Source organism: Halichoerus grypus, chromosome 11 (assembly GCF_964656455.1).
Source record: "Halichoerus grypus chromosome 11, mHalGry1.hap1.1, whole genome shotgun sequence".
Classification (NCBI taxonomy): Eukaryota; Metazoa; Chordata; class Mammalia; order Carnivora; family Phocidae; genus Halichoerus; species Halichoerus grypus.
In genome coordinates this window covers 83,233,409-83,258,092 of record NC_135722.1, presented here as the reverse complement: position 1 = coordinate 83,258,092, position 24,684 = coordinate 83,233,409, and the positions used below count along the sequence as shown (strand labels likewise).

The 24,684-nt window shown below is 46.6% G+C and overlaps 1 protein-coding gene across 1 annotated transcript; it reads right to left on the bottom strand.

Moving 5' to 3' along the window:
• Positions 1 to 18,643: 18,643 nt before the first annotated feature.
• On the bottom strand, positions 18,644 to 22,434 carry SPATA19 (spermatogenesis associated 19). The gene is made up of 6 exons (XM_078057510.1): positions 22,357 to 22,434; positions 22,136 to 22,192; positions 21,539 to 21,631; positions 21,267 to 21,358; positions 18,778 to 18,855; positions 18,644 to 18,692 (listed from the first exon to the last, which is right to left on the bottom strand). Exons 1-6 carry the CDS (start codon positions 22,432 to 22,434, stop codon positions 18,644 to 18,646), a joined length of 447 nt encoding a protein of 148 aa, XP_077913636.1.
• Positions 22,435 to 24,684: the final 2,250 nt, after the last annotated feature.

Here is a 24,684-nt window from a genome sequence, read left to right as displayed (position 1 = left end):
AAAATCTCACAAAAATCTCAACTACCTGGAGGCAATATGTTTAATGGTTAAATGCACAGGTTAGGAGCCAGACAGTATAAGCTAAAATCGTGTTCCTCCATTTATAGCCTATATGATCTTATGCCAGTTTCTTAACTCCTCTGTCTGTTTTATCCTCTGTAAAGTGATGATATGGATAGCACCCCCATCATAAGGTTGTTTCGAGAAGTAAATGATATAACTGAGCACATAGCAAACGCTTGGTAGACGTGACCTCTGACCTTATTACAACTGTCACCATCATCAACCTGAGTACAACCCTGTGAGTTAGTCCCAACAAATACAATGATCCTTTAAAAATACATTGAAAAGGGCGCCTGGGTGGCTCAGTTGGTTAAGCGACTGCCTTCGGCTCAGGTCATGATCCTGGAGTCCCTGGATCGAGTCCCACATCGGGCTCCCTGCTCAGCAGGGAGTCTGCTTCTCCCTCTGACCCTCTCCCCTCTCATGTGCTCTCTCTCTCTCTCTCTCTCTCTCATTCTCTCTCAAATAAATAAATAAAATCTTTAAAAAAAAAAAAGGCTCAGAGAAGTCCATAGAACAGAGTCACAGAACAAGCGTCTACCATCGTTGGAAGTAGAACCCACTCACTTCGCCCCTAGACAGAGTTCCTGTCACAGTGCCCCTCACTCTCCCTTTGCCACAGTCAGATAAAGAGCACCCAAATGATGCAGGAGCCGCAGCTCTCCTAGCCTCACCCCACTCTGCACAGAGCGCCCCGCCCACAGCCACATGCACCTCTATGTCCCCCAGCCTTGTAGCAAACACTACCTGTTCCTGCCCAGCCACCACTCCCTCTCTTTCTTTTACGGAAATAAGAGCTACTTTAGGTTTGTTGGCTTAATACAAGCAGGCATGTCTCCAAACCTTGACAAGAAAAGTAACTTAAGATGATGATTAGCTGTTTGATATCTAATCCAAGCATAATTGTTAAAAGCAAGTAATTTAAAATAAATATGAATATGGGCTCCTGGGTGGCTCACTCGGTTAAGCGACTGACTCTTGATTTCGGCTCAGGTCATGATCTCAGGGTCATGAGATGGAGCCCCGTGTTGGGCTCCATGCTGGGCATGGAGCCTGCTTAAGATTCTCTCTCCCTCTGCCTCTGCCCCTCCCGCACCCCTCCCTTTCTAAAAAAAATAATAATAATAAAATAAATATGAATAAGAGTTTATACTAAGTTAAATTAAATAATAGATATTCATTGATATCAAAATCATTTCCAAACAAGATAAACATTAGATGCTAAACATAAGTTTATCTGCTTTTCGCTTTTCAACATTTTACAAACAGACAAAAAATATTTCAGTCTATTAATAAGCATGTTTTGTGCCACATAGAAAAATTTACTTTAAGGAAGAATATAGTTTTAGAAATTATAAAATGTATTTACAAATTTGCTAATCACCTTCAGGGTGTTAATGTATGACAGACAGTTCACAATTGCCTGCTTCCCAGTTTTTGCTGGGAAGCAAAAATTGCTAATCGTTAAAATTTATAACCAATTTGTAAAATAAAACTACTGGAAATAATAAGGGTGAAAGAAAATCACTGTATATTAAAAAGTGGATAAGGAAAACAGAACGTGTTTTGGATACTGAAAGATATGAAGGACATGGATTTGCTTTGTGGTAAAGGGGGAAAGGAAGTAATTTTGTCCTAAAGTGAAATGATTTTTCCAGAATAAGAAAAGGAAAAATGGCAAAAGCTGAATGGACGTAGAAAGTTCTGGAAGGTCTGTGGAGAGAGAATCTTGAGAAAGGAATTTTATGTGTGATCAAGCTAAGATTAGAATAGATTCATTGAAGTTAATATCAAAAGTACAGAGGTGTAATAGGATTTTATTTCCTCTCTATTAAAATCACAAATACTTTTAGATTGTTGGTCAGCTCTTAATAAGAGATTGTGAACAAAGGTTTTTCTTTACCTTTAATGTAATCTGCTAGAAAACAAAGCTTCATGTGTTATCTTTGCCAGGTCTTTGATTATGTAAGAAAACGGAGACTTCTCTGTTAAAAGAACTAAATTTTTTATAACTATGTAACTTTTGCACACTTACATTTCATGGGGAAGCATTGCCAAATAAGAAGTGTTGCTAAACTTTTTTTAGGAAAAAACTGATATGTCCTGGTATAATGTTACCAATCATGATGCCAGCCATTATCTTAAAATCTTGTATATCACAAAATAACCAAATGAATGCACTTGTCAATTGCATCCTGTGTTATGGTGAACTCTCACCAGATTTTTAACCATGGCTACTTTTAAGTCTTTTGTTATTAACATTTATTGTTCTGTTCTGATGTTTTCACAAAAGTGTTCCTGCAAAAGTGCTTCATCTTCAAAGGGATTTATGGAAAACCCTGAAAAGTACTCTAAAATTCAGCTTTCTGATAACTTTAAGATCATAACAGTAAACTGGGGAGAATTTCTAAAACTTTGATGGAAAACTGATTGATTCATAGAGCTGCTAACCCAAGACGAAGCAAAATAAGAATTAATTACATCAGACTGAGTGAACTGCTGAAGATGATTATAATTTTTATGACTTCATTTAAAACATTGCTGGTTCTTTAATATTTTGTTTTCAGATTTAAAGGACCCCTTTTTGTCCTCTCTTTTAAGCTATCTATAACTTACAGCAATTTGGTAAAGTGTATCTTTGCAACAAAGGTTGAAACATTATCTTTTTCTCCCTACCTGATCCCTCCAGAATTCAGAAACTCTTATTAATATTCTTGATTTTCATGACAATATATGTATTTGCATAAGTTCAATTAAGAATCTGTTCTCCTTGTAACAGGACACAATTGGACAAATCCTTGGCTTGGCTTCTTAGCCTCTAGAGGCTTTTGAAAGTTTAATCTGAGATTCCTTATGAAAAGCTCCAACAAAGCACATTTAAGAGAACCTATATGATCAATTGTTATTCTTGCTGCATTTGAGTAAATAATCAGGCCAAGTTTATTGAAACTAGACTTAATTTGCAAGCAAATTAGTCTTACAGTGGTTATCTGTGATAGCAATGGGGATGATTATAGGGGAAAAAGTAGTACACCTTTGTGGATCAGATTCTAGTGCTGTTAATTGTCTTTGAGGTTTTGCTTTTCTGCCTGTAAACTGGACTGGATCCTGAATTCTTCTGGTTTCCTCAAATATTTGGCTAGAATTCTCCAAACTAACATGTCCAATTTTCTCCTGCTCTTTTGACTTGGGATCACTATGAAACTGATGCTGCCCTTTTTCCAAAGCCATGCAAGCCAGCTAAAGCCACCAGCCTGCCGTAAACTTCAGAGACGTCACCACAACAGCTCCTGTGTGGACAACCTTTGTGACGATTGCTGTGTGGCCTCTCAGAAAGATCCCCAGACATTCACACTACAAACCAGGACAATCCATGAGATGGTCACTGTCCTCACTCCATCTAAAGGTGCTTAGAACCCAACATCTAGAAGTTTTCTCAAATGGCTGCTCTCCAAACTCAGAAACTTAATTTATAATTTGCTCCAAATACTGACCTTTGTTTTCTTTTGTTGCTATAGAAATGCCTCTCATTAAATTACCTGGTGGCTCACATTATACAGAAGCTTAATTTAGGTGGACGCCCACCTCTTCCTCACTCTTTCCTGAGATCAAACATCCTCATATTCATCCTGTGCTAGGTAATCATATGTGAAAATACAGATTTGCTGATATATCATGCTGTGCACATGTAAATAACTTTTTTTTAAAACTACAACCCACTTGAGTTATTTTGTTGGTTAAATCTTGGCTCCTAGGACTCTGTGCTCCAGGATGTGTTTCAGTCCTTGAACTCTACCTCCTTATAGTCATCATATTGGCCTCTCAGTGCCTTGTACACTCTCGAGGGCTTTCAGTGTGTCAGCAGTCACTCACATGCCACATGGTATCCCTCAGGATCAGACAACTGCCTGAAATCCACAATAACCACAAAAATCATAGTGACCAAATAACCCTCCGGGCCTACGACTCAACTAATGGAAACAGTGAATATGTGATTCTTGGGCCTGACTACATCATCAGTGGTAATGAGAATCACACTACAATGGTAAGGGAGGAATTGCAAAAATCAAAAACAGCAGAGACCAACCTTAAAATTCTCTGAGCAGACAAAACCAGTTTGGTCAAACAAACAAAGTTTAATTGAGCTTATTTTGCAAGACTAACCTGACCTGGGTCATTTCTTGCTTCTGCCTCTGGAAATGATAAACAAGAGTTAAACTGGTTCCCAAGGTTGATAAGATATAACCACTAACCAATTCTCTATCATTTAAGAAAAGTCTAATATTATAAACAATCACTGTGAAGAAAAAAATCACTGCCTTTTCTCTATATAAGCGGTTTTATAACAACACACTCCTGAGCTTCATTCCATGTTCTGGTTTGAGAGCTCCCAGTTTGCAAACTATCTTCTTGGCATGTGCATAATAAACTTTTACTAATTCCTATCGCAGTGATTCACTGGTTTTACTTGTGTAACTTAGAAACTTTTGACAATACAAAGAAGACTCCTATGGTCAAAGACAACCTGCAATGATCCAGGAAGCCATTTCTCCCACAGCCCATCTCTCATGTCTGGGCAGCACTTAGGGGTGACCTAGAGTTGAGAGAAGAGGAGGGAGCTGGGTTCATACTCAGGGGATCATGACCAAGTAGCCAAAATGCACAAGGCCCCTCCCCAAGGGTCCTTCTTTGGAGGAATTCTCATACCTTTTTGCCAAATACAGCTGTATGAGTGGCAGATTCCCCTGTAATTGTTCCCTTAGTACCCTGATCACAAAGAATGGGGAGAGAGGGTTTACTCCTAGCAAGTAAGCAAGCCTCCAGATAGGGATTGCGATGCTGAAGGTGAGACTCATGGAAAGATAGAAACAGAGAGAGAAAACCACAAGGGGAGGAAGTCTGCAAAAACTGCATTATGCCCATCCTTTCTTTCTGGCTTCAGGTTCCTTGAGAGGCCTCTGTGTTCAATACTAAATAGAAACAGGAGTCCCAAAAGATCGCCCCTGAGGCTGTTTATCACTACAGGAATTTGGAAAGATGCTTTCGCAACCAGGGTTCTTTTCCTGGGGTCTCATTACACCCGTGGGAGGGTTGCATTCAGGGAAGGAAACACACACTTTGCACATCAGATTGCAGACATTGATTGGAGGGGAGGGGGAGGGGCCGTGGAAATATCCAAGTTTTAGTAACACAGATAAGGGTGTTAGCTTGGGTCCCAGAACATAACAAGTAAATCGGTTTGCATTTTAAGGGGGTGGTTGAGGCTACCCTGCATCGAATCAAGTTCTACTGAGCACCGATGAAAGGTGGACAAAATGTAGATTTTGCCCTAAGGAATCTTGCAATCTACCAAGTCTGGCAAGCCCATTACAAAAAAAAAAAAAAGGAAAAGAAAAGAAAACTATTTAAAAATATAATATAAAAAATATGCTAAATAGAGATACAGACAGTGAGATGTGGAAATAAACTAGATCCTTGTTGGCAAGCTGGGAGCAAGGAAACAAGAGGAAATATTCCACAGCGTAGGTGGCATTTGAGCTGGGTCTTAAAGGGCAAGTGTAAAGTTCAGACAGAGAATGGAGGTAGGAAGGGCATTTCAGCCTGAAGAACAGAAGATCCACGCAGAGTTGGAGGAGGAGGAGTAAGCTACCAGTGAGGCTCACAGACCTGTCAGAGAAGCAGAGCCTGCACCAGTCTGAATGGGTCATTAGTCGGTCCTGTTGGGTGCAGAGGCACAGATCAGGTGACTTCTGGAGATCCTGCCTCATCATCTAAAATAACTGTTGGGGGGCGGCTGGGTGGCTCAGTTGGTTAGGTGTCCAACTCTTGATTTCAGCTCAGGTCATGATCTCATGGGTCATGGGAACAAGCCCCATGTAGGGCTCCATGCTCATGGGGGAGCCTGTTTCTCTCCCATTCCCTCTGCCCCTCCCCCTCCCCCCTCCCCACTCCATGCCTGGGCTCTGCCTCTCTCTCTCTCTCTCTCTCTGAAATAAATAAATCTTAAAAAATAAAATAACTCTTGGAAGTCCAGAGATGCACAAACATCATGAATTACATACATGCAATCCTTGCCCATAACTGCATATGAAGGAAGAAAATAAATTAGTTGTCCAAACTGAACTTCCTAGTGCAAACCCTTGGGGCTCCGGGGTTTGAAACTCGGACAGGTCTCAGATTTGGAGGTTTGGCAGAGAGGCAGCCTCAACCTGCACTGTGGCCTTCTCCTCTCCTGTTGTGGAAATGAAAACAATGGAATTTAACCTTATTCCTTAACAACATTCTCTCTGAGCCTTTTCTCCACCCCTTTAAATCATAGGGTAGGGGGCGCCTAGATAGAAACACAGCTTTTCTTTTTAAAAAAATATATCTTATTTATTTGAGAGAGAGAGAGGCAGACAGAGAACATGAGCAGGGGAGGAGAGAGGGAGGGGGAGAGAGAGAGAGAGAGGCTGAGGGAGAAACAGACTCCTGGCTGAGCAGGGAGCCCACTGAGGTTCGATCTCAGGACCCTGGGATCATGACCTGAGTCGAAGGCAGATGCTTAACCAACTGGGTCACCGAGGCACCCCAGAAACACTGCTTTTCTGATTTAAAAAAAGTCCTCTGAGAGGTGGAGGCAGGAAAGGCCATCCCTTCAGAGCCACACTGTTCATAACCACATTTATGGGGGCACATAGTAAGTCCGCAGGGTGCTGTTCGAAGCTATACACACACTCGCTCTGTCCCTGCCATGTAGATATTACCATTCCCGCTTTACCTGTGAGCCCAAGGCCACACAGTCAAGCCAAAGTTTGATTCCCTTAACACAATTTATTGAACCACAATTCTATGTGGTTCTCAAGGCCAGGCTGCCTGGGGTCTGCTGCCCAACCCAGCCCGGGATAAGGGAACAGGCGGGTCTCAGAAAACCGGACAGAGCAAAGAGCAGGTGGACATCAAGGTCCTGGCCAGGCCCCTAAAGCAGGAGGAAGTGAAGCATCCAGCCACTCTACAGATTTGGCCAGGACCAATTCTGGGTGCGGGTTCTTCGACAGTCCCATTTTCCAGACAGGTAAGTCGGGGTCTGGACACACTGAATGATTTGCCTGAAGGCTTGCCCTTCTGAACTCCGGAGAAAAAGAGTGCCGGGAGGGGTCCGGGTAGGTGACACCACTGAACACCAGCTCTGCCTCGCCCGGTACGGCGCAGGGAACTTCACACACGTGGCCTTATCTAGTGTCCCACCAACACTGACAGAAGGATACTATTATCTTATAGCTGGCAAAAACCCAAGTCAAGAGAAATTAGGTGGCTCAACCTCGCTCATGCAGCGGGTGCAGGCAAAGCAATGGACATAGCGCTGCTGCCGCGGTCCTCCCCGCCTTCCCCTTCCCCTTCCCCCAGGGCTTCCCAGAGAGTCGACCAAGGGTCCTGAGAAAAGGAAGCCCAAACAGTGCAAACTCAAAGAAAAGCACCCTTTTCACTCCTTTTGCCTCAACAGGTATTATTTGATGCTGACAATATGAGACCCAGGGAAACAAAATGCGTGCGCACACACACACACACACACACACACTCACACTCTTCAGGGAGAACTCAGAACAAGCTAGAAACCAAGAGATACTGAGTGAGAGAGATTAAAGAGGAGGGATCCAGGAAAGGGGAGGGTAATTCATGGGCTCAAGTTGAATACGATTACAGATAATTTTCTAGAACTTGTTTCTCTTTCCGCTTCTCTCCCTTTGTTAACTCTCTTGGACAAAGCAGAAGAGAAAGTCTGGAGGTGGACGCAGGGGTAATTGGTAAAAGATGCCCCCAAAGACCAAGTGAAGGAAGCAGCTGAAGTGAGCAGGATGTTCTCCTCCTGGTGCTGACCTTGGAGTTTCCAAGCTCTCCTCTATTAAGAAAAGGCAGTGTTTTTTATCCCTGTGCATCTCAACACATAGCCTGAGGACAGCTGTCTCAGAATCACCTGGATGGGTCTGATAAAAATGCAGGTTCCTGGGTTCCATCCCAAGCCTACCCACCAAAATAAATCAGATGGTGCTCAAAAATCTCCATCTTTAACAAGTGCCCTGGTGCTGTGGTGGAACTCTGCCATCCACCAAAGGTGGAGAAACACTGCTTTACTTCCAGCTCTGCACAAAGTGGACATGGGACTTAAGTCCCCAAAAGGGGCTCTGAAACCCTAGGATTGATTCACAGTGATTCTCCTTCCTTGGTCCACACACACACTGCCTACCCCACCCCCAATCTACCCCTCCTCGCAGGCCATCCCAGAAGCCCTGAGGGGTGTGCAGGAAAGGGCTGCCGCTTTGTGGAGTGGCCGGGTGACTGCACACCCCAGGTCTCTGCCTGCAGTCTGGGAACTAGGCAACTTCTCCCCTGTACGGTGCACACGGGGGACACAGCTGAGAAATCCACAGCTTGGGGTTGAATGGAAGGAGGAAGCACCATCTAGGGACCAGCAGCCGGCAACACTGGATCAACAGCATCACCTGCTGGCCACAAGATGCCACATCCTCCTCCCTCTTGGTCCAGGCCATGTGGGGGCCTCTCTCCCCAGATCACAAGTGAGCCTGAGTCCAGAGGAAGCAGTGTCTTTTCTCAGTTGGCACACTGACCCAGAGATGCTTCTCTCCAGAGTATGAGGGGAGTCATGGAGTCCAGCCCATCCCCAAGGGCACATGTCCCGAGAGTCCACAGAGCTGGGACTTGAAGGTGCAGACCCTGCCCTGATTCCGTGTGTGTAGATCTCCAACACACACCCTCACACACTGGCTCCCAAATACACTATGAACAGTTTTATTTTTACCTACTGTCTGTAGTCCCCCAGCATCTTTAGATGCACCCAGAATCTTTCACCTTCCAGTATGAGCTCCTACGGGCCAGGGACTGAGTATTCCTTTACAGAGTGACTGGATCACCACCTCTCACTGCCTCTTCCTGGAGATGACCATCATCACGGCCACCATGTTTGGACAGATGGTGGTTTCCCAAGTGCCAGGCATGTGCTGCATGCTTCACAGGGGTGGTCTCACTTGATCTTCCCAAAGACTCAAGGAAACTGAGTCACAGAGAGGTTAAGCAACTTGCTTAAGGGCACAGGGCCACTGACTAGTAGAATCAGGATTCCAGTGCAAGCAATCTAGTGCTTGGTCTCAGTAGTCATGCTATATCGCCTCCCCGGAAAAGCACACATGTGCACACCCTTTTAGTAAATGCATCCTCTTTACCAGAAGTATGCCACATGTAGTTTCTCGCCAAGCCTGCCATGCATCCCACTTACGAGGTAGGACCTGCTATGGCTGCTGGTCTCCCTGAAATGGCCTCTCACAGACCTGACCACTTCTCAGCGACCCATTCCTTCATCTGCAAGACTTCCAGGCCCCCCCACAAAAAGGTGCCTTACGGAGTGCACGACAAATGGGCCCTGAAAGGGGGGAGGAGGCCCCAGAGCCCAGGGGCAGGCTAAGGTAATGGGAACACAAATCTTGGCGGGCACCTGAGACCGTGCAGTTCCTTCCATCAGGATTTACTAAGCACCTGTATCAGGCACTCTGCAGGGACAGGGGAGGCTCACCCTGCCCTCTGCAAGCGCACACTCCAAAGGAGCCAGTCAGTAAAGAAAGAAATTGGTCAGGAACCACAGGCAACGGGTTTTGCTAAGTTGTTGGTTTGGACCTTCTCCACTAACCAACTGCTGCTTTGCTATCGTCCCCTCGAAGTCCCGCCATGGCCTCCCTCACCCCAACCAAGCGCACGCACTGGGGACTTCTGGCTGCAGGCCTTGGTCTCCACCCTCCTTTAGAGAACCCGAGTGCACCCCTTCCTGTTGCGCGGCATAAGTCCCCAGGTCCCACCACCGGGAAAGAGGAGAGAGGCTAGGGAGAGGAGCTAAGCAGGAGTGAGGGGAGCGGGGACAGGAGGGAGGCAGTGAGGAGAGATCGAGGTGGGAAGAGGGGTTGGGGACAGCGAGAGGGGAGGAGGAAGGCAGGGATGAGGCAGGAAGAAGGGGGAGGCAGAGGGAAGGGGGAGGCGGGGGGGTGGAGGGCGAAGCAGGGAGGAAGGGGGGAGGGGGAGGAGGAGAGTGGAGAGTAGAGAAGTGGGGGAGAGTAGGGGGAAGGGAGCGAGGTAGGGTGTAGGGGGAATGAGGCAGTGAGGAAAAGAGCGAGGCAAAGGGAGAGTCGGGGGGGGGGAGCGAGGCAGGGGAGAGGGAGAGACAGGGGCCAAGGGTCCCGGCGAGGGACTGGGGGCGCGGGAGACTGGAGGACCGGAGGAGGCGCGGGGAGCGGGAGGAGGGGGCCGGGGCGAGGCTGGAGAGAGGCCTGGCAGCGCCCCCTGCCGCCTGGCCCGCCCCGCTGGCTCAGCTCCGCCTGGCCGGGAGCAAAGTTTCCCAAGCTCGCCCAGAGCAGCTGGTGCTCTCCCCTGCCTTTGTTTTCCCCTCTCAGGATGGAAAATGAATTTCGAGCATCGCTGCCGAGCCTGCCAAGTAATTGGAAAGCATGTCGAACACTGCGTCTGGCGGCTCTGCGGAGGTCTCCGGGTTGGCCCCCGCCCTCCCAGGCCGCGGGGTGGCGGGGGCGGGGGGGCGGGGGGGGAGAGGGCACAGGTGGCAGAGCACCTGGGGAGGGGAGGTAAACAGAAGCAGAGCCAGTCCCCGCCGTGCGGGGGCTACATTTAGCATCCCCGGATAAGTCACGCAGAAGTCAGCCCAGGCCCCAGCTTTGTCCTCCAGGCTGTGCCCCCGCCCTACCCCACACCTGCAGCCACACCCTGGTGTTAAGTCTCAAGAGTCTGGAGAAGGTGCCTACAGGAGCTGGAGCCAGGGTTCCTCTGTCAAAAGGAAAACCACAGGCGTCACATAAAGTCCCCAAACCCAGGCTAATTGCAGTTCAACCTCCCCCAGAAATGGTGTCTTAACCAGTCAGTCAGGAATTTTCCTATCACCGCCATTGAGGTAATCTGCCACCTGGACCCTCTCCAGCCCCCACCCCGCAAAGGAAGATGAGGCAATCTGCACGATAGAAGCCCCCTGCTCTTCCTTAGGAGGAGCAATCCTTTTCTTTTGCTAATAACTTCCTTGCCTCGCCCCCCTTTCCAATAAAAACCTTCCATTTTCCTCAGAAGCTCCCCTCTATTAACTAGATGGTAGGCTGCCCAGTGGTTTAATGAAGACAATTAGATCTTCTAATTGACTAGGTTGGATTGTTTTTTAACACCTCCCTGCTGTCTCCACTCCTCCTCCCCAACCCCTCCCGCTGTCTGCTCCTGGGTAGCCCACCTGCCAGGCATCCTCTCCTGGCCTTGCCCTCTGTCCAGTGCCCTTGGCTCTCCCAGACCTGCCCACCGCATTTCATGTACTGGTTTGGCTGGGTGCCTTCCATTCTCCTCTGGGGATGGAGCAGAGCCCCATCCCATCTCTCAGTGGACACCACAGGGCAATGGCTGGGTCTTCATCCAGCAGTCCCCTACATCTGGTGTTGTTCATGACATCACGTGGATCCTAAGACCCCTACCTGCGCCTCACTCTGCAATGACAGACTCAGGAGGCACCTGCTCCTACCTCGCCTGGTATCCCAAGGCTCTGCTTTGCAAAGACCTAATCTGTCTTCTTTGAGACAGATTTGGCTGGGTCTGTGTCACTGTCTCTGTCTAGAATCAGCAAGTTCCCCATTAGGACTTGACACACACTTGGATGATGAGAACAGGCCAACATCCCCACCACCACCACCACCACCAAGAGGTCCGAGGTAAGACTTCTACAAACATCAGCCTGAACCGGCCCCCCACCCACCACCCCACCCCCATCTCCCATGCCCTCCCCTCACAGAAAGATCCATGACCCACAAAGCCTTTATTAGCTCTTTCAGCTCCATTTAACTACACAAATGGCTTGGTCACAGTTGACTGATCCCAAATTTGCCAGTGATTTTCTTTTAATTTACCATGGCTCAGTCCCCCTGTAATACAGGTAGAGGAGGCATATTTGTTCCCAAACGCCCCTCCTGGGGTTAATCATGCACAGAACAAAACTCCATTTGAGCCACTTAATGATTTCATTTCCACCCTAGGTTTGAAGGAACTGTGGCTATAATACTAATGTAGGTCCCTCCCTCCCCAAACTCCAGATGTTTGTGTGTGAGAGAACAAACGGGTGGGGGCCTGTGAGCTCCTTAACCACTACCTCCCAAGTCAGAGCCCAACACTGTAGGGCTCCTTTTCTTTCTGAGTGCAGTGGGCTCCCCCTCTTTTCCAAGTGCCTGGAACCCTCTGCACATCTCCTCTCTCCTGAGAAGCCTGGCCTAGCCAGCATTGCAGGTTTGGCTCAGCCTCCCCCTAGGGTCCTGCAGCCAGGCTTTATGGGCTCACTTTGCACTCACCTGTAGAATCCCCACCTGTGAAATTCTCCACCTCCTGGCCTGCTATTCTCCCCACCATGTCCGGCATTCCAAACATCCAGGCCCAGGCCCAAACCCCTGAACGTTCTGCATGCCTTCCTATGTGGGTACTCTCCTTGCCTAGAAGACCCCTCTTTCGCTGCCACAGCCTGGCAAAGCCTCTGCTCTGCTTCAATGTCATCTCTGCTGGGAAGTCAGCACCTTTCCTCTCAAGCACAGAAAATCACTCCCTCTTCTGCTTTACCATGTATATACACTTTGGGCTTATTTACATACAACATTGAAAATTTATTTGTCAGCCCCTCCACCACTCTGAGCTCCCTGAGGCTATGACAGAATATTCATCTGGGTATCCCCATACTCTAGTACGGTGCTGGATATAAACACTCAAGAATTTTTATTTGAATGAATGGCCCCTCTATAGTTCATGTATATGGATGTGAACTGTATCCATCATTAAACTAAGGTACTCAAAGGCCTTCCATCTGTTTAGGCTTCCCAAATGGTGCTAAAATCTAAATCCTGCCCTGCACGCACCCCGGGACTACACTAGCGAGCCTTCAGAAATGATTTTATGTGGAAATGGCGCCATCTGGTGGTTTTTGGCAAAACAGACTCTCAGTTGGAGAGTGAAAAGGGCTTTGTCCCTTCGCTAAATTGTGGTGACAGAGCCCCTGCAGCTCTGGCAAGGTGCATGCCACTCCTTGACCTCCCAAGCACTTGAGTGAGGGGTTGGGAAGGCAAGGTCACCTCCAGGACTGCTGAGGAAAACCTGCTTACTTCTCTACCTCTCGTTTGCTGCAACTGTCCCCCCAAAAAGGACAGGCTCTTCCTTGCCACCAGGTGCCACTTTTCCACCAACACTCCCACCTGCCAGCCCAGTCCTGTTTGTCCATCCACCTGCTTGACATCACCACTGTGATATCCTCCAGGGGCCTGAATCATTACCCAAACTTAACTCATCTCCCCCAACTTATACCTCCCTATCTGAGCAAAGGGCAGCTCACGACCAGCTGAGCCAGGACATTTCCTCTCCCCCACTCTCCAGCTCCCACACATCACCAAGTCACATTTGACCTGTCTCAAATCCATCGGTTTCTCTGTGTCCCCTCACCTTCCCAGGGGACCCCTCCTGGGCTCCCTGCTGCCACCCTGTACCACAGCCCACCTCCACATATGTGATCCCCTTCTGCCCCCAACATTCCTGCACTTTCCACCTCTGCTAGGACAAGGCCCCCAGCCCACATGGCCTGGCCCTGGCCTCCTCTCAACAGCCTCCTCTCTGGCCCTTCTCCCTCCTGCTCCCATCCAGCCAGAGTGGCCTTTTGGCATCATGCTCCTCTCCTCATCCCAGAGCCCTCTCACTTGCCTCTGCTCAGGGCTGTGCCCCTGTCCCCTGGCTGGTTAACTCCTACCCTCATCCTTCCTCCTCTGCCTCCCGCCCTGGAGCAAGCAGACAAAGGGAGATTGGGAGGGAGAGGTGCTGGAGAGGGAAAATGCAGGCACTCCTGACCTCTGGGAGTAGTGGCGCAGGGTGGGTATGGACCTGCCCTGCCTCCACCTCTCTCCTTCTACAATGCTGGCTCACCACCACCATCAACCAAAATGACCCCTCCCCCAGCTTAGCAGCACAGTGGAGTGGTTAAGGGCACTGCCTCTGGCATGAGATTGCCTGGATTCAAATCCTGGCTGTGCCACTTAATGGCTGTGACATGAGGAGGGCTACGTAACCTCTCTGAACTTCTAGGTCTTCATCTGTAAAATGGGGGTGATGATTTTTAAATAATCAATAATAAATCTGTCTTTTTCTCTGATTAGGGCAAGCTCCCACTATATATAGTACTTCTCCTTTAGAGTAACTGTGAAAATTGTGACTAATAGTTTGTTTAAAACTTGTCTCCCCTGTCAAAATGAAAGTCCTACCAGGGCAGGGAGAGGGTGGGTCTTGCTCACCGCGGTATTCCCCAGGCCTAGCCCAGGTCCACACATAGTATAGCAGTGTGGTTGAGAGATGAGGCTTGGGAGCCAGAGGCCAGGCCATGTTCTCAAGTAATTCAAGATACCTGGTCTCGTGTTGTCTTCTCTCGAATGGTAACAGCATCTCCATCAGAGGGCTGCTTGGGTAGTGCTACCTGCACACAGTAGGTGCTCAGTCCATGTTGGCTGTTACTCTAGCAGACACTCAATAAGGACTTGAATAAGACTTCTAGTTTCTGGTCTGATATGTAAAGAACTTGGAAACCATCACTCCCATTCTCACAATTGGGAAAAAAGCCGAACAAACCAAAAACCAACAATACTTCCTAGGCCCATCAGAGAATTTAGGTCATAGGGCAAAATGCTGACCTGAGAATTGGAGAGACAGACACGTTATTATGGAGAATCACAACTTCGCAGATACAGAAACCTCCGGGAAACAGCACCAGGGTAGGGAAGCTTAAATATAATTGACGAATTGCTGGAGGCTCAATGTGGACAAGCTTGAGATTTAATAAGTCCAGGGGCCCCAGTCTTAGAAGGCCCCCAACTTCCTGAATTTTGCTTCCAGGAGCCCCACCACGTTCTCACAATGAAGATCAGAGAACCCCTCCCTCCTGCCTACTTCAGCAAGGGGAGAGGAATATAGCCATTTTGAAATATGTCCAGAGCATTCTCTTTTCCTTAGCAAAGGCCTGCCCTCAAGACAGACTGTTTTTCCAGAGCCTACCTAACCTGAGGGAAGGAAAACATCCAACTCTGGCGCCCTCTGGCCTTCCTGTCTCTCCTGAGGTGGGGGTAGTGGAGGGGAAAAGGCAAGGAGGACATGGGCCAGGGCCACAGGCTCGCTAAGAGACTGAGGCCTGAGCAGAGGACCCTCCACTCTCCTCTTGGCCCCACCACCACATCAGCAGGTCCCTTTGTAACCACAGGGGATTTCAGCTGGAAGAGCTAAAAGCCTCAGGCCCTATTTAAGAAGGAACCTCTAGGGAAACCTAAAGACAACAAGGGAGACAAAAACAAGAGCACAATAAGAAATGTTAATCTCTGACACTGCAGCTGCTGGAGAGAGTAAACACAGCCTAACTCCTAACCAGATAAATATAAAACCTCACACTCTCTGCCTCCATTCCTTTACCCCTGCAGCATATCTGGCTTTCAACAAAACATGATGCTGTATGATACAAGGTAAAAAATAGTCTGAAGAGACAAGGCAAGCATCAGAACCAGACTCGGATAAGGCAGAGATGTTGGCATTGTCAGACTTGGAATTTAAAACTGTGATAAATATGCAAAGGGATCTAATAGAAATAGTGGATGACACACAAGAACAGATAGGCAGTGTAGGCAGAGAGAATGGAAACCCTACAGAAAAATCAACAGGAGATGCCAGGAATAAGAAACCCTGTAATAGAAACGAAGAATGCTTTTGATGGACTCATTTGTAGACTAGACACAACCAGGGAAAGAATCAGTGAGTTTGAAGAAATGTCAATAGAAAGTTCCTGACTGAAAAGTCAAGACAAAAAAAAAAAAAAAAAAGAATGGAAAAAAAGGTGGAACAGAATAACTTAAAACTGTGGGGCAATTACAAAAGATATAACACATGCATAACGAGAATACCAGGAGGAGAAAAATGAAGGGAACAGAAAAAATATTCAAAGCAATAGTAGTTGAGAATTTTGCAATGGTGGACCCCATACAACAGATCCAGGAAACTCAGAAAACCAAGCAGGTGAATACCCAAAACTCTACACCTATGCACAGCATATTCAAACTGCAGAAAATCAGACACAGAAAAAATCGTGAAAACCAGAGGACGAAAAACTCCTTACCTAAGGAGGAGCAAGGATAAAAATTATGTGACTTCACTTCAGAAACCATGCAAGCCAGAAGAGAGTGGGGCACATATTTAAAGTGTCAAAGGAAAAAAAACCTAGAATTTTATGTCCTTCAAGAGTGAGTAGAAATACTTTCTTAAACAAAAATCAAAGGAAATGGTCTCCAGTAGACTTGCCTTGCAAGAAATGTTAAAAGTTCTTCAGAGAGGGAAAAGAATATAGGTCAGAAACTTGGATCTACAGGGACACCTGGGTGACTCAGTAGGTTAAGTGTCTGCCTTCAGCTCAAGTCATGATCCCAGGGTCCTGGGATAGAGCCCTGCATCAGGCTCCTTGCTCAGCAGAGAGCCTGCTTCTCCCTCTACCTGCCACTCCCCCTTCTTATGCTCTCTCTCTCTCTCTCTCTCTCACACACACACACACACAAATAAACAAATAAAAATACTAAAAAAAAAAAAAAAGACAAGTATCTACATAAAGACAGGAAGAGAGCTAGAGAAGAAATAAAGATAAAACAAATACTTGAGTGAAACAAAGAAGCCACACTTCCCCCAGTAAGTCCTCCTGTTCTGGCCCGGCCTGGCACCCCTTCTAGTGTTCCAGGAACACCTAGCATGGTCTGCTGATACAGTTTTGTGCTGGCCTGGCATCTCTGTCCCCAAAAAGCTGGCTGTCCTCAGTCTATGTGTCCCCAGAGCCCAGTCCAGGAAGAGCCTGATTAAAGAATGAATAGCAAGAACTCACACCAGAGGCCAGGACAGTGATTAAATAGCTTGTCTCTTTATTAGCAGTTCAGCGGGAAGATTCCAGTGCTGCCACTGTCACAAGGAAGGTCTCACCCGCCGGATTCTCTCTGCCCAGGTGTGGTCGCTCCTCCGGTCAAGGGGTGATAGACTTTCTTCTGACACAGGCTGTTCCTTGACCCTGAAGGACACGAACCTGGGAAGCAGAGGAATGCCCAGGGGGCACGTCACAGAAGCGTAGGATGGCTAAAGGGCTTGATCGTGCCTCCGAAGCCAGTCCCAACATTCCTAGAGCTGCGTGTAGAGCAGAAAAACCCACGGAGGGAAAGGACGGTGGTGCATCAGACAGACCTGGCTCTGCTTCTTCAAACTTCAGAAGACCCTGCAAGCATCCCAGATTCCTCATTGTCTTTAATATTAGTAAACAGTTGACATGGCACATCATGTCATTGACTAAGTGCCGATAGCCATTTTCCTCAAGGCAATGTTCTGAAGTCTGAAGAAATTGAGGCACGGGGGCATAAATCAACTTACCCAAGATAGAGCTGGACTGAAAGATAGTGTCCACTCCTAAGGCTTGGCTTAAGCTCTGCCGTCTGTGTAATGGGCATGAACAATGCCCTCCTCTTAAGGTTCTTTTGGATCAGGTAAGAAATTTTGACAATGCCTTGTGCCAAACCTGGCATTCGGTAAGTGTTCCATAAATGCCAGCACTCTACCTCCATGGCCTTCCTTTAAGCATGTTGGGGGTTGACTGGGTCTAAAACACTCCTTCAGCACCCCCGTGACAGCCAGTTCAGTCTTCATACTTGGCAAGGGTGCAGTAACCTTTTCCTGAATGAATGGCCTCTGTAGTGTATTGCCTGTCATTGGCCTTCTACCTCCCAGAGCTCCGTAAATGGCCACTGTTATGATCACTGGTACCCAGCGCAGGCCAAGAAGTCACAGGACCCAAAGTCAAGGCCCTAACTGGTGGCAGGGCCAAAACCTATGTGCCCTCACTGCTGACCCCAGTGCTCTGTGATCTTCTGGTTCATCATGGGGTCAGTAGACCTACAGCAGCAATGCCTGGGCATGTTAGAAACGCAGTACAGCAGGCCCCCCACAACCTACTAACACAAGATCCCCAGGTGGTCCCTAGCCTGTGCATGATTGAGAAGCCCTCGCGGTGACACCGCAGCTAGAAGAGTCAGAGAGGCCAATCCGAACTTGACTTGGAGTCCTTCCAGAAATTTAAGAGATGCACTGCAGGAGCCTAAATAAGGCAGCTGCCCTATCCCCCACTCTCACTGGCCCCAAGTGCAGGCCCCCTCACCAAAGGAAAGGCTAAACCTTATTATCAAGCTCCCGCCCCAGTGCAATGTCTCACGCCCAGGCTCGCCATCTCCCCTGCCCAGCTCCTCACCTGTCCGCCCTCTCACCTGTAGCTCTCAGCATTCTGCATAGGAATTTCTGTTGGGAGTCCACTGAGATGATTCATCCATAAGGTTGCCTATGCTGCAGGGACAGAGAAGAGGAGCAAGGCAGACAGGAGGCTGCCAGATGGCAAAGCCTGCCCAGAGTGCACACCCAGACCACAGTATGGAGCTGGGGTGGCTGGTCAGCCATTGCCCCATTCGGGCCCTGGAGCAGAGTCTTACGAAGAGGCATTCAACACAGAAGGGTTCCAGACACAGTCAGGGAACCTGCAAAGGAGAGGCCAGAAACACCCCCGCCCACCACCCCCTGACCCTATTAGGTGTACAAATCAGATAATCTCCAACAGCTTACCTTCTTCTCACCTGCTCTATTCGCTCTCTCATAACATCACTCCTCGCCTCACTCGGCACTTGGAAGATATGGGTATGGCTGCAAAACACCATTCAAACATTGGGATTCCTGAGTTTCTCTTTCACTAGGCATAGCGAATGGGTTGGAATCATACAAACGATAGTTCTGACCCTGTCGCCGTGAACTTTTGAGCTAGGCCTTCACTTGTCTTGCATGAGGCACACAAAGATTTTTTTGTTTTGTTTTGTTTTGTTTTTTACTATCAAGTACCCCGAGCCACCCAATAATCCTGGGCAGGTAGCAAGTGGTCCTAAGAAGAGTTGAAGAAACAGAGAGGTTAAGTGCCTTTACTAGAGTTGCACATCAGGTCAGTGGTCTTGTAAGACATGGAATTCACCCCTTCTGAATCCAACTTCCTTATCAGCTCTTTATGACCTACACTGTGCCATACTTACCATGGTTTAGAGATAATTCTACAAAAATCTGCCACAAAGAAGCTGATGGCCCACATCACTGCTGTTCTGTTTTATTTCACCATGCCGACTTGCCTTTGTCTCTGTGGTCCAATTCATGTCCTCTTCAACTCCATCCCCCTCTCCCCCCACAAACCCTCGATTCCAACTGAATCCCCCATTTTTGCTTCTATTGTTCTAGGTGCCTTGGGACTTTCAATGTGAAGACAGCATTGATACTGCCTCAAAGACTTGAAGCCTGAAGGTGATAAATATGCTCATTTATCACTCACACAAGGTAGAGCTGAGTCAGTGCCCAAAGAGTGGGGTAAGAAAGAATAAAGGGATTCCAGAAAAGGGAGAGATTACTCCCAGCCCAAAGCCCAGAGAAAGGGCCACAGCCCTGTGCACTGGAGGCCAGGTGGAATTGGCCAAGTTGCCAAGGCTCTCATGACCTGTGGAAGCCCCCTCCTCCCCACTCCTGTTTATTCAGTCCCTACCCAGTCCACGGGTCAGTCCAAGCAAATGTCCCACTAGAAACCTTTCCAGGGTCCCCCAGGTAGCAAAGCCTAGAACTTGCACAAGCTGGGTCCCCCATGCTATGCTCTTGTAGATACTCCTCATGGCTTTTCTGACATTTTCTCTAATATTCACATACCTTATTCATCTAGTTCACTTTTATACCTTTGAAACTGGGGACTCCATCTTATTTTCTCTCTCTTTAGAGGGCCTAGCAAACATCTACCAAAAAAATGAGTATCTGCTGATGCTTAATGAAGGGATATGTATTCCCTGACTACATATATACTGAAACTAATAAAAGAATGCCAAAACCAGTGGATTGGAGGGGGAGCCAGGCACAGTTTATGGGCTTAAAAAATCTCCACAGAAAGTCCAAAGTGGAAAAATTATATATGGAAAATTGTGATTCCTGTAGCTTGTCTCCAAAGCTTTAACCTGGTTATGCCATAGAGCTAAGGTCTAAAAAATTTCTGAAGATGATGTTCATATTATCCAGACCAAGGAACTGCCACATGTAGAGTTCCATCCAGTGCAGCCATGTCAGGCAGGGACAGGCTCCCACGTATAAGGCTATGGCTGGATTACAGTCCCCAACCTTTATGATTTTAGAATACAGTTCCCATCCCAAAAGTCTTTCCCAGGAAGGTCTCAAATTCCACCATTGTCACTGCCTCCTGAGCATTTGAATCCTGTTTTAAAATACTAATGGCACCATAAGGGGTAAACACAAGAAAACTGGATATCCCCAAAGCAAAAATACATTTCTTGAGAAATGCGTCCTCCTTGATAGAAGTGAACAAAGCTGGCGATGGGGACATGGGAAGAAAAAGAGTACAGAAATGAGAGAGAGAGCTCCTCCACATTTTCATGGAGGACAAGTTTAAACCCACAAGTCTTCTGCTGGAAAGAGACCCTGAGTGAACACAGTCCTGAAAAGGAAATAGGGAAGCTTATGCCAGAAGAAATGAGCCGGCTTCCAGGCCCAGCTCCCTCCACATTGGGTCTCAGGCCCTTTGGAGCCAGGAAAGGGAAGGAGGTGGTCTGTGCTCTAGCAAGCACAGTGGGAGGCTGGCAAAGCCACCATAATGTGGAGCACAGAATTCTAGCCCAGGGCGCTGAAAAAACTCCTCTCACCTCAGCTGCAGATGAGGGCTCAGGCTTTTGCATTTTAAGAGCTTATTTTCTTTTAGCTCTTTAAAGTGCAGCCACTTCTGAACAAATCAAGTGCAAAAGTAACAGAAGTCTGAAATTTATTCAGAAGCATTGAAGAAATGGTGAGCAAGCCCAGTTTTGCAACCCCTGAAATCATGTTAAAACTTAGGAATGAGCTGGGCTTTCAAGATAGCAAAAATATTCCCTTAAAACCCCAAAGTAAGGCTGAAAAATTTCTCAGCCAAAGAAGTCAATGTCTCTGGAGAAGAATAGCCATCAGTTTGTGTTGGCCAGGAATCCCGAAGGTGGGGGACTTGTGCCTCCCTCCCCACAACTCCACTCAGGGCAAATGAGAGGCTTTACCTCCATCTTATGAACTGGATTCTTGTTCTTTCCTCCAGGACCTCTTGACTCTGGTTTGCCAACAAATCAGACTTTGAGAGATGGTGCTTCACCTAGGAAATCGGGGTGGTGTGCACATGATTACTGTCCAGCAAGGACACCATGGCCAGGATGGAGCCCAGCTTGGACAAGCTCTGCCCACTAGCCCAAGACCCTTTTCAGTTGGACCCTGTGCCTGCCCACCTCCCTCTCTGCCCACTCCCCTAGGATGATTGTCTCAAATTCTCAATTACCACATCTCTGGTGACATGTACATCTTGGCCATGGGTGGGAGCACAGTTGGTGGACATCTTCTCCTTTATGTCCTGGGAAGCTTCTTCTTCAGTCTGAAAGGTGAGCAACTTCCCCTGAAAGTGTTGCTCTGTATCTGAGCCCAAGTCTTTCTCTTCTGCTTTTTCCCTGTTTTCCCCTCTGTCACAACACACATGTCACGTGTCCTCACATACACACTCTGTATCTCACAGTCCCTGCAGTAAGCATGTCTATTACTACCTTCCTGTAGAATTCCAGGGGACTCATTAAGTCCTTGGTCCTATCCCAAGGTATTCCTGAGACTCCCTGTAGCTGGAGATGACACATCTGAAACCCCTCATCCAGTATCCTTAAGAAGAAGGGTAAGGATAGTGGTGATTCCAACACACCTTTGACAAGGACACAAGCCCCAGCATCTTCTAGGACATTTGGTGAATTAGACACAGCTCTAGGCAAAGTGTTTAGCAACGAACTTGAGTTACCCAGTTCTAAGGGGAAAGGAGTCCAGATTCCTGCACCCACGGAGGCCAGCTCTCTAGAGTTCGGGGTACCCTGAGTCAGAGAGGAATGTTACTCACTTTTTTCAACCAGTGCTGTACTATAGATACAGCCTCGCTTTCTACAACTTCAACGTCCTGCAACAAATTGGTAAGTTAATGCCTCAGAATACCTAGAGACCCAGCCCTCCTCCTCCATTATTATCCAGTTATATAAGATCTCTTGGAAGAGCAGTGGAGAGCTCAGAAGGGAGCAGATAGATGAGAAACAATTCCAGGTAGCTACCCCCAGCTCTACTTACCGAACTGGTTTTTGGTGGGAAGGGGAACCCTGCACCTTTCCGGGCAAGAATGTACACAATCCATGTTGTAATTATCATCTTTGAACTTATGCCAGGCCTCCTTCTTGGCTCCCTCCTTCCATCGAAGCTGCCTGAGAACTCCTCTGGAACAAGAAGGTCATTGATGGGAGCTGCCCACCTGATTGGCTGGCCAGTGATGATGTGACAATGGCCTCCTTTAATCTCCGGGGTCAGAGTGGAGATGGAAAAAAGAGGTCAGGAAGTATCTGCCTTAGTGATGGCCATAGCTCAGAAATGGACAGATAAGGGGATGGGAACAAAAAATAAGATACAACCAATATAAACCTGAGGAAGACAGAGGGGGAAATTATCAAAATTATAGAGATTTGGTTGGGGCAGGGGGATTATGGCTGGTCACCCAGTTTTAAGCAATGCTGAAGCAGAAAAACATTCTATGAATCAAAAGAATAAATTTGTAACAAAATGAAACAGGCCCTCTAGAAGTTGATTCAAACAATGCCACAGGTACTTCTTATTCTTACATATGGGGGAAGAAAGAATTTGTCCACCCCCCAAAAAATCAAAGATAAAGGAAGAAAATTCCCAACAAGGACATTTTCTTTTTTTCTACTTTGTTTACACCAGTGATTCAAATCATAAAAAAAAATCCAAACAATTAAAGGTATAGAGTAAAAAGTGCAAGTGCCATTTGTTATAAAAAAAATAATTTCCTGATGATTTCCAGTGGACTGCTGCAATGGAAGGACAGTAAAGTTGAGGTGAAAAGGAGATTGTGTTGTGACTTCAGAGTTGGGGGGAAACATTGATAGCTCAGGTGGCTGCTATTCCCATCTAGAACTTTCACCGAGAAATTGAGGAATTCAGAATATCTAAAGGATTCTAAGCAAATGTTCAGCTGCTCTCAAAAGTAACTGTAGTCTAACCCTGAGACTATTCTCAAGGTCCTAAAAACCAGGGTTGCAATCCTGTCTTTACACTAACTCATTGTGTGACCTTGACCCAATCAATCATCAGTCTCTGGTTCTAGTTTCTTTGTCTTCAAAATGAAAAGAACAGAATAATGTCTGTAGTTTTCTTTTAGCTCTAATATTCTATAAATGTTCTCATTCTCATTCTTCCAAGAGTATCAAAGAGTATCTCTCTCCCCAATTCCCCTCATATAGACACTATGTCTCCTCCCTCTCGACAAATCACCTCAATTTTACATCTTCTTTATTGATCAGAATACTCTAGGCTATGTTGAAGCAACAAACTAGTCCCCAAATTAAAAAGGTTTATTTCTCACACAGGGTGATATATGGAACTGTTGAATCACTATATTGTACACCTGAAACTAACATAACACTGCATGTTAACTAACTAGAATTAAAAATAAAAACAGAAAAGCTTCACTTCTCACTCTCAAAAACTCCAATACAAGTTGAGAAGCTCTTCAGGGAAGTCGTGTTCCATGTGGTGACTTAGAGATCCACGAAGAATTCCATCCCGTGGCTCCAAGGTCTCATGATGTTACCTCCATGATTGCCGAAGCAAGAAGAGAGAACATATGGAGGAACAAAATCAGCTCTTCCGCTTCAGCCCAAAGGCTTCTTCTTAAAGCTTATTGGCCAGTACTAGTCATATGACCCCAACCTAACTCCCAGGGGGACTGAAATTAAAAAACAGAAGATGAAATTACTTGTCAACATCTCTGTTTCTGCCACTATCCCCTAAAAGTTATGTTTCTATCTTTATTGATATATTTTTTTAATATAAAAACATTAACTTGAGTCAAAAGTTAAAACTACATGAAAAGATATACTCAGGGGAATTCTACCTCGTCTCCTCTCTGTTTAACCTTGTTCTTACTTCAGAAGTAAGGTTTTCATAAGTTTTTAGGATATACATCCTGCGTTTGTTTCCAAAATAAGAGAGATACATAAATCTAGTCTCACTTTTTTATTAATATGTTAGAAAATGCATACAGGACAGTATACAAATACATGCACAACTCAGAAAAATTAAGTGGGTGTGGGTACACACACACACACATTGAACCACTTCTAGTACCCCAGCAAGCCCAAGTAATACTCTCCCACAAGGTGACCAACATTTTCACCTCTATTACCAAAGCTAAGTTTTGCCTAGTATTCCTTTGTATTAGCAGAACACAAATTATTTATCAAATTTACTATTAATGGACATTTATGTTATTCTACTTTGATACTTTTTAAAATAATGCTGCTATAAACACTCTTATATCTATTATTTGGTTGACATAAGCACTAAATCTTTAGAGTATATACATACCAAAAAGTAGAATTGCTA

Bases quoted from the DNA above. Each gene is read 5' to 3' on its own strand.
- SPATA19 (XM_078057510.1), bottom strand. From the start codon at position 22,434: ATGATAATTACAACATGGATTGTGTACATTCTTGCCCGGAAAGGTGCA. The intron at 21,632-22,135 runs GTGAGTAACATT...CTCACCTTTCAG, and splicing joins TACAGCACTGGTTGAAAAAA to ACTGAAGAAGAAGCTTCCCA. The intron at 21,359-21,538 runs GTAATTGAGAAT...CCGATTTCCTAG, and splicing joins TACATGTCACCAGAGATGTG to GTGAAGCACCATCTCTCAAA.